The sequence below is a fragment of the Diospyros lotus genome, chromosome 3 (genome assembly GCF_014633365.1).
Source record: "Diospyros lotus cultivar Yz01 chromosome 3, ASM1463336v1, whole genome shotgun sequence".
NCBI classification, from domain to species: domain Eukaryota; kingdom Viridiplantae; phylum Streptophyta; class Magnoliopsida; order Ericales; family Ebenaceae; genus Diospyros; species Diospyros lotus.
This window is the reverse complement of record NC_068340.1, coordinates 7,613,778-7,628,918: the sequence shown is the minus strand read 5'-3', so window position 1 is coordinate 7,628,918 and position 15,141 is coordinate 7,613,778. Positions and strand designations below refer to the sequence as shown.

The 15,141-nt window shown below is 39.4% G+C and overlaps 1 protein-coding gene across 5 annotated transcripts in view; it reads right to left on the bottom strand.

The window, feature by feature from the left end:
- LOC127798164 (pre-mRNA-splicing factor ATP-dependent RNA helicase DEAH7) overlaps positions 1 to 12,204 on the bottom strand; it is a 43,332-nt gene extending 31,128 nt beyond the window's left edge. Inside the window, exons 1-5 of one of the 5 annotated variants that reach the window (XM_052331523.1) lie at positions 11,892 to 12,204; positions 10,754 to 11,684; positions 9,905 to 9,958; positions 9,599 to 9,740; positions 843 to 1,064 (exon numbers count right to left, since the gene is read on the bottom strand). In XM_052331523.1, coding sequence (XP_052187483.1) covers positions 843 to 1,064; positions 9,599 to 9,740; positions 9,905 to 9,910 — 370 coding nt within the window. In that variant the 5' untranslated portion in view covers positions 9,911 to 9,958; positions 10,754 to 11,684; positions 11,892 to 12,204. Of the gene's footprint in view, positions 1 to 842; positions 1,065 to 9,598; positions 9,741 to 9,904; positions 9,959 to 10,753; positions 11,860 to 11,891 lie in introns of those variants that run through there. The other 4 variants (XM_052331522.1, XM_052331525.1, XM_052331524.1 and 1 more) reach the window with 4 other exon arrangements.
- Positions 12,205 to 15,141: the final 2,937 nt, after the last annotated feature.

Genomic DNA, 15,141 nt, shown 5'->3' with positions numbered 1-15,141 from the left:
TCTGTACAATGTAGGTGATATTGGTTTAAACAACCAGTCAAGGAATTTGCTTTTATTTTACTAATTGGGCTTTCTCTTTCTCATGAAACATGAGAATAACCTAGAAAGTACTTTTCTGTTCGTATTACTTAATTATCAAAAAGAAAACCACAAATGTAACAAAAAAGTAAATTTCCCAATAAAAACGGAGAAGAAAAGAAAGCCCTTCCATTTAAAATCCAAAGCATACATATGCAAGAAACAATCAGCTGACAAGTAAAACAATCTATCACGCAGACCAAGTAATCAGCTGATAAGTATAAAAACTTCATAACTCCATAGATCCATACATCTCGGATTACAATTTATTGGTTTTAGTTGTACAAACATGTGCATGGAGAAAGAAATCTATACATACAGCAACAGAAACAGCAGACATCTTGAACATCAATATCTCTGGTTTAATCAATTTGCATACTGACTTTTGATATAAAGTCACTATCTCTTTAATTAATGCACGGCGCTCCAAGTTTAAGATAAATGGAAAAGAAACAAGCTACATGCTCAAGTTGAGATAAAAATGAGGAAGAAAGAGGCAGTCCTGGAAAAAGATAAAGGTAGAAGCATATGCTTTACAGAAGTTGGTTTCATATACAATTTAATGTGAGTACAGGCAAAATAAAAACAAAGGTTCAATTGGTGATGTGTTGAAAGCCAATAACACAATGCCACTACCAGAAATGGGAAATAAAATAGATGATTGATAAAACTAGAAATAGAAATGATACAAGTAATCACTGGTGATTCAGAATTATATCTAATAGCAGCTTCTCAGATGTCACAAATTTAGACAGAGACAATACCTAAGTAAGATGCCTCACTGGAAGATGTTTCACGATACCTCCTACCAGCATAGCCACGTGCATTACTGTTTGTGTCATTTCCTACTTCATCTATAACAGTGGAAGCAGAGTTCTCCTCTTCATCCATGGATGAGGCAATAGAAGCAACTCTTTCCCTTGGAACCTTGAATGCACTATCCACTTTGGATCCGCCACGTTTTGCATTTGCAAGGACATCTAAGCCTGCTTTCAATTTACACATTGATATTTAGAGAATCGAGGCTACTTTTGTATGTCACACATGCAAAGATTAATTACTACAAGCAAACAAAAGAAGTAAGAGGCCTTGAGGTTGGAGTTCACCAAATATTAAGTGTAACAAAGGGAATCTGTCACAGAAGTATAATATATCATTAAAGATTTTCATTTTCCCTGAGAACAATGGACAAAACTTTGCATATAATAGCTGCATATTCTTATAAATGTGCACTGTAACTACAATCAAAAAAACTAAAATTACCAGGGAATGGATCATCAAAAAATGGCAAGAAGGACGAATACAGAAGCCATGAAGAAAATCTGATTCTCTAGTGAGGAGGAGTGGCCCTATCTCATAACAAATAACTGGAAGGGAAGTAGAACCTGATATAGGTGCTGCAATATGAGACCAATAAAAACCAATCCCAATGCCAGTCTCTGGTTTTAATGGTTCTTAACTGGATTTAGTTCAGTCTTGCAGGGAACTAACCATATTGGTTCCATCACCAATACACAGCCCTACACAAAATGTCTACGGAATTGGGATGGCAGTCAAATAAACTCATCCAAACATGCAAGGACAATGATTGATGCGACAGAAGACAACATGCAGAAGATTCACAGTTACTGAGCTTAATAAAGAGTGAAATTCGACAAAACTGTACAAGTAAATCCGTGCATTTGATGTTGGATTCTCAAATAAAAGTGTTTCAAATTTTTGTTTAATCAATTTGGAATAATATTTTTCATGCACCACCAACTTTATGTGCTTGAACTCAAACCAAAACCACAAGTTACTGAAACAACTAAACCAATGCCATCTCAAGTGGATTTCATTTTGCACACTTTAACTTAACAAATGAAGTTGGGCTAGGAGATCAAGCATCAAGAGAATTTGGGTTAGTTCTCAAATGGGCCCTACCATTCAATGCTATAACAATCACAAGCCTTAATCTCACTAGGTGGGTTTGGTTACAAGAATTCTAGACCTCCAACCATCTCTATCCATAGCCATGTCAGCTGTAAGACTATTATATTCTATGTCATGTGCAAGAGATTCCCCTCAAGTTCTTTTTGGTCTTCCTCTCCTTTTTTTGCTACAAAATTTCTCTATTAGCTACTCACCTTACATGTGTTTATATAGGTCTTCCTCTTACATGTCCAGACTATCCTAATCGCATCTCCCACTTCATATCTTCAATAAGCACTACTCTCACCTTATTATGCATAATATCATTCTTATTTTGTCTTTTCTTGTATGACTGTGCATCTAGTGTAACACCCTCATCTCAATTATGCTCATATCTTGGACATGCTAATCTTAACTACCCAACATTCTAAATCATACAACCAATATGATTTTATAGCCATCCAATATTTTTTTTTTTCACTTTAAAGAAACTTTTTGTCATGACCACAAGGATAGATTAGTAAATATAATAGTAGGAGTTACATGCATTATACAATAATTGTAATTTCCTTTTCCTTTTTCTGTTATAGGGCTTTATCTTATGCTATAGGTAGTTAGGCTATCTGTTGTATTACACATGGGTGCATGTGGGAGGCTGTTAGGTTATATATAAACCACAACTGAGGATGAGAAGATATGGTTTTGAATTGATAATTGAATACTCTGATTTCGCTCTCAAAATTATCTCAATCTCCCTCTCGTTTCCCTCTGCAACTCTCCCTCATTTCTCTCTGATTTCTTCCACCATCTCTATCCAATTTTCCCTCCAAGTCCTTCTATTCTTGGTCTTAGTTCCGATTCCCGATCCAACCCTAAGCTAAACCCTAGGTACATGACACTTTTCTTTTGCATACAATATTGGACACACCTCTCCACTTTAACCTGTATATAAGTAACTCAAGTTCCTTTCCTCTCCCAACACCTTCCACAAGGTTTTTATGATGACTCGATCATAGGATTTTTCCAAGTCCATGAATACCACATACAAATCTTTTTATTTACTTCTAAACCTTTCCATTAAAGGTCTTAGTAAGTAGATGGCTTTCATAGTTGACTTATAAGAAATAAAACTAAATTGGTTTTAGCAACCTTAGTCTCTCTCTTAAACCTTTGCTCAATTACCCTTTCTTAAAGTTTCATATATGGCTTATTAGCTTGATATTTTTACAAATTTAACAACTTCGAACATTTCTTTTTACTCTCATAAATAAGCACTAAAGTACTCTTTATCCACACATTCAGCATCTGATAGAAACTCACACTTTTGGATTGAATTCAACACTAAAACAGTAGAATGAATTAGTGTCTACAAGGATCCCAGCAATTGCTAGGATGAGTAAAAGCTAAAAACCACCAATCGGCCTATTCAAGAGGGTCGTCTCTCTCCCCACGACAATCGCCCAGATTTTTCCACACCTTCTCTCTACTTTCCCCTCACCTTATATACCTTCTCATCATTCCATTGCAGCCACGTGAAGGAATATTCTACCCCTAACCAACTTTGAACTCTTCTGCCTCTTAGTCAATTTCCTTGGCTACCCTTGATTCCCCCCCCTTGATTCCCCCCTCCTTTTACACCTCTAATAGGTATGAATAATGGGGGTCCTAACATTAACCCCGCCCAAAAGACACACCTTGTCCTCAAGGTGAAATTCCAGAAACTGTTGTTGTATCTGATGGTAGGGCTCCCAAGTTGCCTCTAGGGGTGGCAGCCCCTTCCATTGGATTAGAACATCAAGGTTTCTCAAATTCTTTCTTGTGCCTGGCCTAACTCCCAACAAAAATTCCAGTTCCACCTTCATCTCCAACTCAGCAGTGAGCTGGTCTGGAATTTATGTCGCCTCTTGCACTGCTCATTCCGCCTTGCGAAGCTGGGAGACATGGAAGACGGGATGGATCACACAGGAAGGTGGTAGGGATAGCTTGTACGCCGCCTTCCCAATCTTCTTCTCCACAGCAAAAGGCCCATAAAATTTCGGTGACAGCTTCTCGTTCACCCTAGTAGGCAACGTCTTCTGTCGGTAGGGGCGGATTTTCACATAAACCAGTTCGCCGACCTCAAAGTGCATGTCTCATCGCCTTTTATCTGCTAAATTCTTCATTCTTGTATGCGCTCACCGCAATTGGGTCTGCAGCTCCTCCAAAACAACATCCCGCTCCAGCAACTGTTGCTCGATTGCTGAAACCGCCATGGTCCCTTTCTCATAATGTAGCAATAGGGAAGGTTCACACCCATAGACTATCTGAAACAGAGTTAGTTTTGAGGAGACATGATAAGAGGTGTTATACCAATATTCTGCCCAAGCAAGCCAACTGCACCACGCCTTGGGTTTGGAGGAGGAAAAACATCAGAGATATATCTCCAAAGTGCAGTTTAGAACCTCAGTTTGACCATCGGACTGAGGGTGGTATGAAGTGCTTCTGTTCAACTGAGTGCCTTGCAACTTGAATATTTCTTCCCAAAAATGGCTGACAAATACTTTATCTCTATCGGAAACGATCGAGTTTGGAACTCCATGCAATCGGACAATCTCCTTCACAAAAATCCTTGCTATGCTGGCTGCTGTAAATGGGTGTCTTAGAGCAATAAAATGTCCATATTTACTAAGTCGGTCCACCACCACTAAGATAGAATCCCTCCCCACTGATTTGGGCAACCTTTCGATGAAATCCATGGATGCATCATCCTAGATTTGACAAGGAACTGGAAAGGGCTGCAGCAACCCTCCCAAAGACAGCGCCACATATTTATTTTGCTAGCACACAGGGCATTGTCTAACATATCGTTGAATGTCCCACTTCATTCTCGTCAAATACACATTGGCTGATATCCTCTTATAAGTCTTGAGGAACCCAAAGTGGCCCCCAATCTGTCCATCGTGTCCTTCTTTTAACATTAAAGGAATGAGAGTGGAGCCCTTAGGAAGAAACAATTTCCCTTTATATAGCAACTGCCCATCCACCCATGCAAACTCGGTCTGTTCGAAGGATTTTCCAGCACCTCCCTAATAATTTCCTGGAGTGTCCCATCTTCATTAACCTCCTTTTTGAGTTGGTCCAGTTGCAATACTCGGGGAATGATGAGGGTCATAAGCGTGGCAGGTGAATGGATGCGGGAGAGGGCATCCGCATCTCGATTCTCCATCCTCAGGCGATATTGGATCTCAAAGTCGTAACCCATCAGTTTCACAACCCACTTTTGGCACTCCGGACTAACTACTCGCTGTTCCATCAAGAATTTAAGGCTTTGTTGATCAGTTCTTATAATGAACCTTTGTCCCAATAAATAATGTCTCTACTTCCTCGCAACGAAAACTATCACCATCAACTCCCTCTCATACACCGACTTGTTTCGACCATTGGGATTTAGGGCGTGAATGAAGAAAGCGATAGGTTGTTGCCCCTGCATCAGGACTGCCCCCAATCCATGCCCCGACGCATCTGTCACCACGATGAATTCCTTCGAAAAGTCCGGCAAAGCTAGCACAAGCAGTTCTATCATTACCTGTTAGAATTTGTATTAGTATAGCTGTTAGTTTCTATAAAGGGCAGATTTGTCTATTAGGAAATGTTTTTATTCTTATGTTTTATGTGTTTAGAATATAACAGAAATATCTCTTAGGTTATTTCCAATTAAGCCTTGTATTTCCTTTATTGCATTTCAGTCCTTAAAGGTGTAACTGCCTCTATCTTTTATAAATAGTGGCGGATAGGTTCTATTGAGGATGGGAGAGAATCCTTCTATTGTATTCGCACATAGGAGTTGGAGAATTGAGAGAGAGCTAGTGCTCGGTCCCTGTTTTCTTGAGAGAGGCTATTGATTATTAGCCTAAGTGTGTGCGAGGAAGAGATCAGAGAGGAAGAGCTGTATTCTTGTTTCTTTGATAGTGGATTCTATCGGCATCATTTGGCAGTCTGGATGTAAGGCAACTTCTTGCCCGAACCAGGATAAGTCTTCTTGTTCTTTACTGTTGTTGCTTGTTATTCTGATCTGTTTTACATTTCTTTTGTTTCTATCTCTATCGAGTAAGTATTTGGGTGTGAGAGAGTATTTAATTATGTGAGGAATCAGATCCAAGACTCAACATTACCCTCTTAAAGAGATTGGAAGGCCTGTCCCATCTCCTCATCCCAAGAGAAATTATACTTCCGTAGGCGATCTGTCAAAGGCCATGCCAGCTTGCCGTAATTCTTACAAACCTTCGATAATACCCCGTAAGGCCTAAAAATCCTCGGAGTTCTCGCAACAACTTGGGGCTGGGCCATTCCAACATCGCTTGCACTTTAGCATCATCGGCAGCCACTCCTTGGGAGATGATGTGCCCTAAATACCCAATCTCTCGCTGTCCGAACATACACTTTTAGCATTAGGGTACAACTGGTGAGTAGTTAGGACCATTAACACACACCTTAGATGTTCTTTGTGTTCACTCATACTCTTACTGTGGACTAGAATGTCATCAAAAAATACCAAAACGAATCATCTCAAGTGCTTCTTAAAAATCTCATTCATCAAGGATTGAAAAGTAACGGGTGCGTTTGTTAAGCCAAACGGCATGACTAAGAATTCATAATGACCCTCATGGGTGCGAAAAGCAGTCTCCGAAATGTCATCTGGTGCGATACGTATCTGATGATACCCCAATTTCAAGTCTAGCTTAGAAAAAACAACAGCCCCATGCAATTCGTCCAATAACTCTTCAATGACAGGAATAGAAAATTTATCGGGAATTGTTACTTTGTTTAGAGCCCTATAGTCCACACAAAATCTCTAGCCACCATCCTTCTTCTTAACCAGCAACACAAGGTTGGAAAATGAATGATACTCGGTCTAATAAGACCTGCTGCCAACATCTCTTGAACCAGCTTCTCAATCTCATTTTTTTGGAGATGGGGGTAACGGTAAGGTTGTACACTTATCGGAGGGACTCCGGATTGTAACGTAATCATGTGATCCCTCCCCCGGTGCGAGGGTAACCCATAATGCTCCTTAAAATCTGCCAGTAGGTCCTGCAAATCCCCAGGAACCACCTCTTCCCCCCTTTTTTCTTCAGCTATCAAACTTCCCAACTCCAATAGCACTCCTTCTCCATTTTCTCGAAAGGCCTTCATCATCGACTTCAAGGTTACCAATGTTTTGCTGAAACTGGGGTCCCCATGCAGTGTTACTGTCATACCCCCCGATCTAAACTTCATAACCAATGAACCCCAATCTACTTGGGTCTCCCCAAGCATGGCTAGCCACTTCATTCCAAGAATTACATCGGAGCTTCCTAGCTCTAATGGTAGGAAATCCTCAACTACCTCAACATTTTGCAACCGCAGAGTAACCCCTTACACACTCCAGCCCCTTGAATAGCCATGCCTGACCCCATGATCACTCCATAACCTCTCATTTGAGTCTAAAACAGCCCCAGCTTCTACACTAGTTCAGTAGCTATGAAGTTGTGAGAAGCCCCACTATCGATTAAGGCCACTACTTCTTGGCCATCAATTTCTCTCTTGATCTTCATGGTCTGTGGAGGTGTTAACCCCACCACAGAATTTAGGGATAACTCCATCACTTCCCCTATTTTGACTATGTCTTTTGTTTCCCTTGAATTTTCCCTGGTTTCAGCCTCTGTTGTTTCTTCTTCTCCCTCTTCCCTTTCTTCCTCATAGATTATCATCACTTGCAGCTCTTTGTTCTTGCACTTGTGCCCCACCATGTACTTCTCATCACAATGAAAACATAGACCCTTCGCCCGTTTGGCTTGCAACTCGCTCTCACTTAGTCGTTTAAAAGGAGGGTTGCTCCACTTACCGATGGTTGGCGACTGATGTGAGAAGGCAGGGCTGGATGTCGCCAACTTCAGTGGTGCTGGCAGAGGGGGCCGAATCACCAACTGGGTGTTTGTTACTGGGGTGGAAGGGGTTGATACCCAAGTTGGGCCTGATCCAAGATAACCTCCACGGACAACCTGATTCCTCTCCTCAATCCTTTGGGCCAGCTCCATCATCTATTCCAGTCCAGTTGGCCGCGATACCCTCATCTCCGCCAGGATATCTAGCTTCAGGCCATTTAGGAAATGACCTTCCAAAGACACTTTTGGCAGCCCTCCAAGTGATGAAGCTAAGGTCTCAAAATAGAGGCGGTAGTCCTTGACGGACCCCGACTGCCTAAGCATGAGGAACCTCTACTCCGCAGTGCCTTCTTAAGTTAATCGAAATCGATTAACCAGCATCGCTTTGACCTCCTCCCAACTCCTCACACGTCGCCGCCTTTGCTCCCACTGAAACCAGGCAAGAGCAACTCCTTCAAAATAGAGCATCATCGAGTCCAGCTTCTCTGCATCAGATAGTCGATTCACGGCGAAGTAGCGTTCCGCCCTAAAGACCCACCCATCAGGGTCGTCTCCCTCAAACAGTGGCATCTCCAAGTGTCGACCTCTCGTCTCTAGTCTTCCGAAGCCTTCGGTCACACCGCCTTCGTCTCTCCCTCTTTCTCCCACCCTCAGTGTCTCATCCACTGTAAAAGAGGAACCCAAGGGTACGTTCTCCTCACCTCGTTTCCCTTTCCCATCCTGCTCCTGCGCCTCCCACCTCTCTATCAGTAAGTTGAATTGGTCCAACATCATCATCATGTTCTTCTCTATATTATGCACCTTCTAGAATTCATTCCTCGTAGAATCCAACCCGACTTGCAATCCCTCCATTCACCCTTACATCTATTGTTAATAAGTTTCCAATCTTTCCTTCAGCTCCCCCACTCTCTCAGAAACGAAGATACCCATGGATCAATGCTCTGATACCAAAATGATAGAAACTCACTCTTTTGGATTGAATTCAACACTAAAACAATAGAACGAATCAGTGTCAACAAGGATCCCAGCAATTGCTAGGATGAGTAAAAGCTAAAAACCACCAATCGGCCTATTCAAGAGGGCTTTCTCTCTCCCCACAACAATCGCCCAGATTTTTCTACACCTTCTCTCTCCTTTCCCCTCACCTTATATACCTTCTCATCATTCCATTGCAACCACGTGAAGGAATATTCTACCCCTAACCAACTTTGGACTTTTCTGCCCTTTAGTCAATTTCCTTGGCTACCCTTGATTTCCCCCCTGATTCCCCCCTCCTTTTACGCCTCTGATAGGTATGAATAACGGGGGTCCTAACAACATCTTTTTGATTTACAGATCACTTTAAATAATTTAATGAACCAAAAATTGCCTAGTTCTCTCATACATTTTCATGCTTCTATTGGGATATTTTCTAATCCAACTGATTTACTATTCATCTTTTTCATAACTTGCTTTATTTTATTTGGACAAATACATATATAGAACATGTAATTCCTAATACAATACCTGAGGTGAGTACCACTTACTAATAAGAAAACTGTGAAAAAGATCCCAATCAGTTCTATGATCCAAGTATAGTACCATTTACTAATACAATATCTAAGGTGACTTTAGTTAATAGAGTAAAACCTGATATTATGCAAAGTCAAAATCCCATCAAAGAAAGGTACTGAAGGATTGGAGTAATGTGTACATGTGAATCATACCTAGAATGGATTTTCTTTCAGGAGGTTTAAACACTACTCTATCTTTCCCTGGTACATGTAACCCGCTGCCACTATTCTTCTCAGGTTCCAACACTGAAGTTGTCTTGTCAATGTCAACTGGTTCACTGCTGCCTCCTTGGTTCTGAAGTTTACAAGTATTATGAATGTTGCCCAAGGATTGCAATTATGCAAAACAAAAGGCAATGAAATAATAGACAAATATATGATATTTGAAATGGCTCCAAGTAAATTTATGAATAGCTAGACAGAATTCAGCATCATATGCATCCCTAAATTGGAACTGACCTCCATGTGTATTTGACAAACTCAGCACACAGCAAGAACCAGTAATAGCTCAACCTGCAGTAACAGTTATGATCAGGTTGAGCACATAAATTGTGCGAAATCTTTGAATGATGCTAGCTCTTCAATATGCATAAAGAGATACATAAAAATAAACCCACGTGGTGCAGGTAGGTAGATATGATTCTGCTGCACACACATATATGTACAGCCACTGAAAATACACATGCAATTATGAAAGCATGCACCTCCCTTCCTCCCAATTATGCAAGCATGTCCCTCTCCCCCCCTCCCCACCCTCTCTCTAAATATATATAGGGGCGGAGCCAGAAAATTTTTTCAGTGAGGGAAAAATTTATTAAAGAAAATAATAATAAATAATATAAATATATTAAATATTAATATAATTTATTTAATTTCTCCCTATTAACATCTTTTACAACCGACAGATTTCCGTTTTAAAAATCTCTCCATGACTATTTCAAATTTAATATAACAAATGATAATTAGAGAATGCACAAATTCATAAATTCACAAATTATGTGATTGATCCAACAATCAAAATATCAAATTATGTGTGCTTGTGCAATTAATTCAACAATCAAAATATCAAATTATGTGTAATTGATCCAACAATCAAATATCAAATTATGTGTGCCTATGCAATTGCTCCAATAATCAAAATATTGCGCCTGTGCAATTAATAAACTTATTTATCAATCTTAACATCACATTAACAAACTTATTTTTGAGAAATCTAACATCAATTAACAAAATTCAATCACTTAATTAATTTTAAAATTGAAAAAAAAAATAGATTTTACAACAAAAATTAGTGAAGCAGAAGCTTACTGCTGTGCTGCTCACTGATTTACGTGAAGCAGGGCCGAGACGGAGAGCCGGAGGCGGAGGCGGAGAGGCAGTCAGGCAGGCGGCAGCGAGCGACGGAGGGCCGGAACCCGGAGGAGGGGCGAGCCGGCGAGAGACAGAGCGAGGCTGCGAGAGAATCGAGAGAGCTCAGAGAGGCAGCAGCAAGGGAGAGCGAGTCTGCGAGAGACCGAGGTCCGAGGGAGAGCCGGCGGCCGGCGAGGGCGAGCGACGAGACGACCGAGGCGGTGAGAGCGAGGCCGAGGCAAGAGCGAAGGGCAGGGGGGTGGTGGGCGGCGGCTGGGGGAGGGCGCTTGAGCGAAAGAGGAAATGAAGGTGGGACTTGGGAGGGTTTGCAGATTTTGGGCAGGCCTTAGTGCGGGCCAAGGCCCAGTGAGGGCCATGGCCCGCACTGGGCCTATATATATTATATGTTTGCTTATTATGGATTTGACTAATTTGTTCTGCATGATTTAAGCTGCTTCTTTCAGATTTCAAATAGGATCATTTCAGTACTTTGGTCTGACTGTGAAATGCAAAATTTTTGGAAACATTCAGATAAAAAGATTTGTATATAAAAACCAACTCTAAGATTTTAATTGTACCAGTTTATAGAAGCAAAAAATACAAAATTTCCATGCTCTACTGATAAGTTCTTTAACGAGGTCAAGGAACCAAAACAAAACAAAAAAAAATTCTTGATAAAATATACTTTTTTTATTTTATTTCCAAGTATTACGAGCAATTCTTATTTTCAGTTTGGGACTTTGCAATGAGCTGATTATGACTTCATTCTTGGTTAATTTTTTTTCAAATTTTTAGTTGAATTCAGCTCATTGCATTTGCATGGTCTCAAACTGAAACAACCACTGCAACCTCACCAGTCCTCATAATTTCAGAAATTGTACAAGTCCTGCTAAAACGACCGAAGAGGCGAGAGGATTGTTCAGCAACAGTAATAACAAAAGAAGGCAGCTGATTTATGTTTCCAAAAGAATGGATTGTTAAATGATTAATAAGTACCTTCTCACATCACTGCTTTAGAAGAAAACATCATGCCAAAGCACGATTTTTTATGGAATATAAACTGAAAAATAAGAGAAGAGAGAAGAAACAAACGCACCAGCAGAGAACACAACGCCGAGGAACAGTAACTATGACGGATAATAGATTCAGCGGACGGGTAAGACCAGTAGCTCAGTAGGAGCCGCCGACGATTTGCGAGGCGAGACGGAATAGAGGAGTGGTAATTGCCGACGAACAGAGAGGCGACGATATCATTTGCAGTCGACGACGGATAGGAAAGGAAAGAGAACAGGACTTGTTCGTCGAGAGAGGCGACTGGCAAATCCGGCGACGGCGAGAGGACAGAACAGACGAGCGAGCGAGCGATTCTATTCGATTGGGTTGTTAGGTTTCGTAAGAACGGATTTGGAAATTGGGGTTTTGTCCTGTTTTCATCTTGCATTCTCTCTTACTGTTTTTATTAATTAATTTATAATTTATTTATAAATAAATAGATAAAATGAAGGCAAATTAATCTAAGTATTAATTTTATAATAATGAATTTTAAATAAGTTTAACTTAAACTCAAAATTGACAAAAATGAGCCAACCACCCATCCGCACATCATTTATATACATTTTTAGGAAAAAATGGATGATTAAGGATAAAATGAGCCAACCCATTTACTAACTGCAAAAATCAGGGACCTCCCTAGGGGTTGCTGTACCAGTGTTGCTGGTGTGTTGGACACTTCGACATGCCTCTAATATGTGTTGGACATGCCCATGTGGCGTGTCTGACCACTTCCTTAAAATTTTTTGAAAGGATGCCGGAGGAGACACACGTGTCTCCTATGTGGAAGGGGTTTTCTTTTGATTTTTCAGTTTTCTTTTGGTTTCATGATTGCTCAGCTTTCATACCCTCTACACTTTTATTCTCTAGCTCTTTGAACATTGACTGGATTGTGAGGGATGAAAATGAATGGACTATGAGTTGATTGCTAATTAATTTGAGTTATTTATTTGAAATTTGGGCTTATATCTCAATCGTGTCATGTACTATATTTTTGAAAAGTGACGTGTTCCTGTTTCTTGTATCTTGTATCCGTACTTCATAGTCTATTAAAAGTCTTAATAAAACTAAAATACATTAAGATAAAATAAAAGCTTCCAATTACATAAAATAATTATCTTTACTTGCTATCTTGTGGGACCCAGTCATCTTAATTGCATCGGAACATCATATGTTTTGAATTTCATATAGATGCAAAAGTTCAATGAACGCATGCTTGGTACAATGTGTTTCTTTCAATTTAGTTTGGATTATTTACTTTTGTGATTCAATTTATGGCTTATTTAAGGTTTTTAAGGGCACTGATCAAGATTAAAAAAAAAATCATTTGCCGCTGACATAGCATTTACTGGGTTAACTTGTACAAATAATCAAACAAAGAGTGCTGGTGTTTTGTGCTGTTCTAATAGAGTTGATGATCTTGTTCTGTGTTCGTCATGAGAGTCTTTCACCTTTTAATTTTAGCCTTAGTTTACTAATAATTCTTGCGCACATTGCCTCAAGTTTTTATGTTCAACAATTATGGTGTAGCTTCAAAACATAGTTTTTTTTTGTTTTTAGGTACTTATAAAAGATTGGTTATTACTAATAAATTTTTTATACATGCTCTAAGAGTAGAATAGCATGTTATAACTTTTTGTCATTCAAAAGTCAAATATAATCATGCTCTATATATATTTCACTTTCTGGCAGCATCTTTCTTGATATTACCTTTTCTCTGGGCTATAATTCTCTAGTTTAAGGTGTAGATGAGTGTGCTTTATTGCTAATTTCTCAATCCTGGTTTAGGTGGAGCCTGTTTCAGATCAGACGAGCTTTGGTGACACATCAAGATTGACGGTTTATAAGAAATCAAACAACCAACCAACCAAGCACAAGCTATCTGTTTGTGCAGAATACAAGTATGAAATTTTGTCTTCCATAGATTATGTCAACAGCGGTAGCTAGTGCCACGATGTTGTAGGACCCTTACTTCCCCATGGACTTCTGATTACTTGGTGCAGGGTATAAACTGTTTATTCATGAAATATGCCTACAGGAATTCTGTGCAGCTTCCAGTTTTTTTAAAAAGGAGGAAAAAAGGCCCCAAAAAAGTGTGCTTTTCTATTTGCTTAATTAATTGCAATTTACTTTTATCGCATTAGGCATGGCACACACAATATTACATACCAATGTAACTTATCTTAGGGTGTTTTCTTTCCCTTCCGCAGTCTGAATGCTTAGTTCAATTCTCTTTTGATTTTTTTTCTTCTTTCCTTCTAGACATGGTGTAGTTGGAGAGTATACTTAACCATGAGCAGGCAGTGCAATAGGAATGATAAGGGCCTTTTTAATTGTGGAAAACGTGTTCCAGTTTTCTACCTCCAATTTTCTATAGAATCTCTAATTTTCATCTTACACACAAATCTTAAAAAATGCATTCAATGTTAAAAGTATAGAAAAATAATATCAAATCCTTTGAACAAGTTGCCTTCGTTCTATTTAGAGAAACTGGGGTTGTTTTCCACAGCAGAACAGCCCCCTAAGTGTGATGCTTTTTGACTGCAGTGGGTGATCAATGAAGGTGGGATGGGGCTCATCTAGCATTTGTATTGAGGTTGCCTATCTTCTTGTCTTGAATTAAACTAGCAAAGTGTGGGCTATTTCTCCTATTCGATTTCATTTATCTTGTGCTGTTCTGATTGGTAGATAACGTGATCAGCGGGGTGGCATAGCATTAAAGTTTGACTTTGATGGACAGTGTTAAGTTAGAGCTAGGTCTAAGATCTCTTCTGGATGCAACTATTAGGTGGATGGAGTAAAAGTTGCTACCTCCATTTTTATCTCCCATATTTATATTCTGTATTTTATTCATAGTTCATAGCTGTAATAGGTAATTCTGTTGTCATATGCTTCAAGAGTAGTAATTGTAGACAATTCTATTGGGTATTAACAGAATCAAAATCTTTACTACTTTTTGCAATCCGTATAAAATGATGATACCATATGAACCAGTTATCATATTTTTTAGGATAGTGTTCGTTAATTAAGGTATAGATCAGAAAAAGATAAGATATGGAAAGTATTCTAAACTTTTTCCATTCTAATGTATTTGTTAAAATTATTTGACGACCCTTAAAAAAAAAGTTGCGTGACTTCTTATCTAGCATTTTTCAGATATACTTATCTCTCTCCCCCTCTAAATAAGCATATCTTGAACCTTATAGATAAGAAAAAATGACGTATATGTCCTACAATACATTCCAAAAAATGAAAAATAATTTAGTGACATGGAATTAGAAAACTAAAGGGCTCCT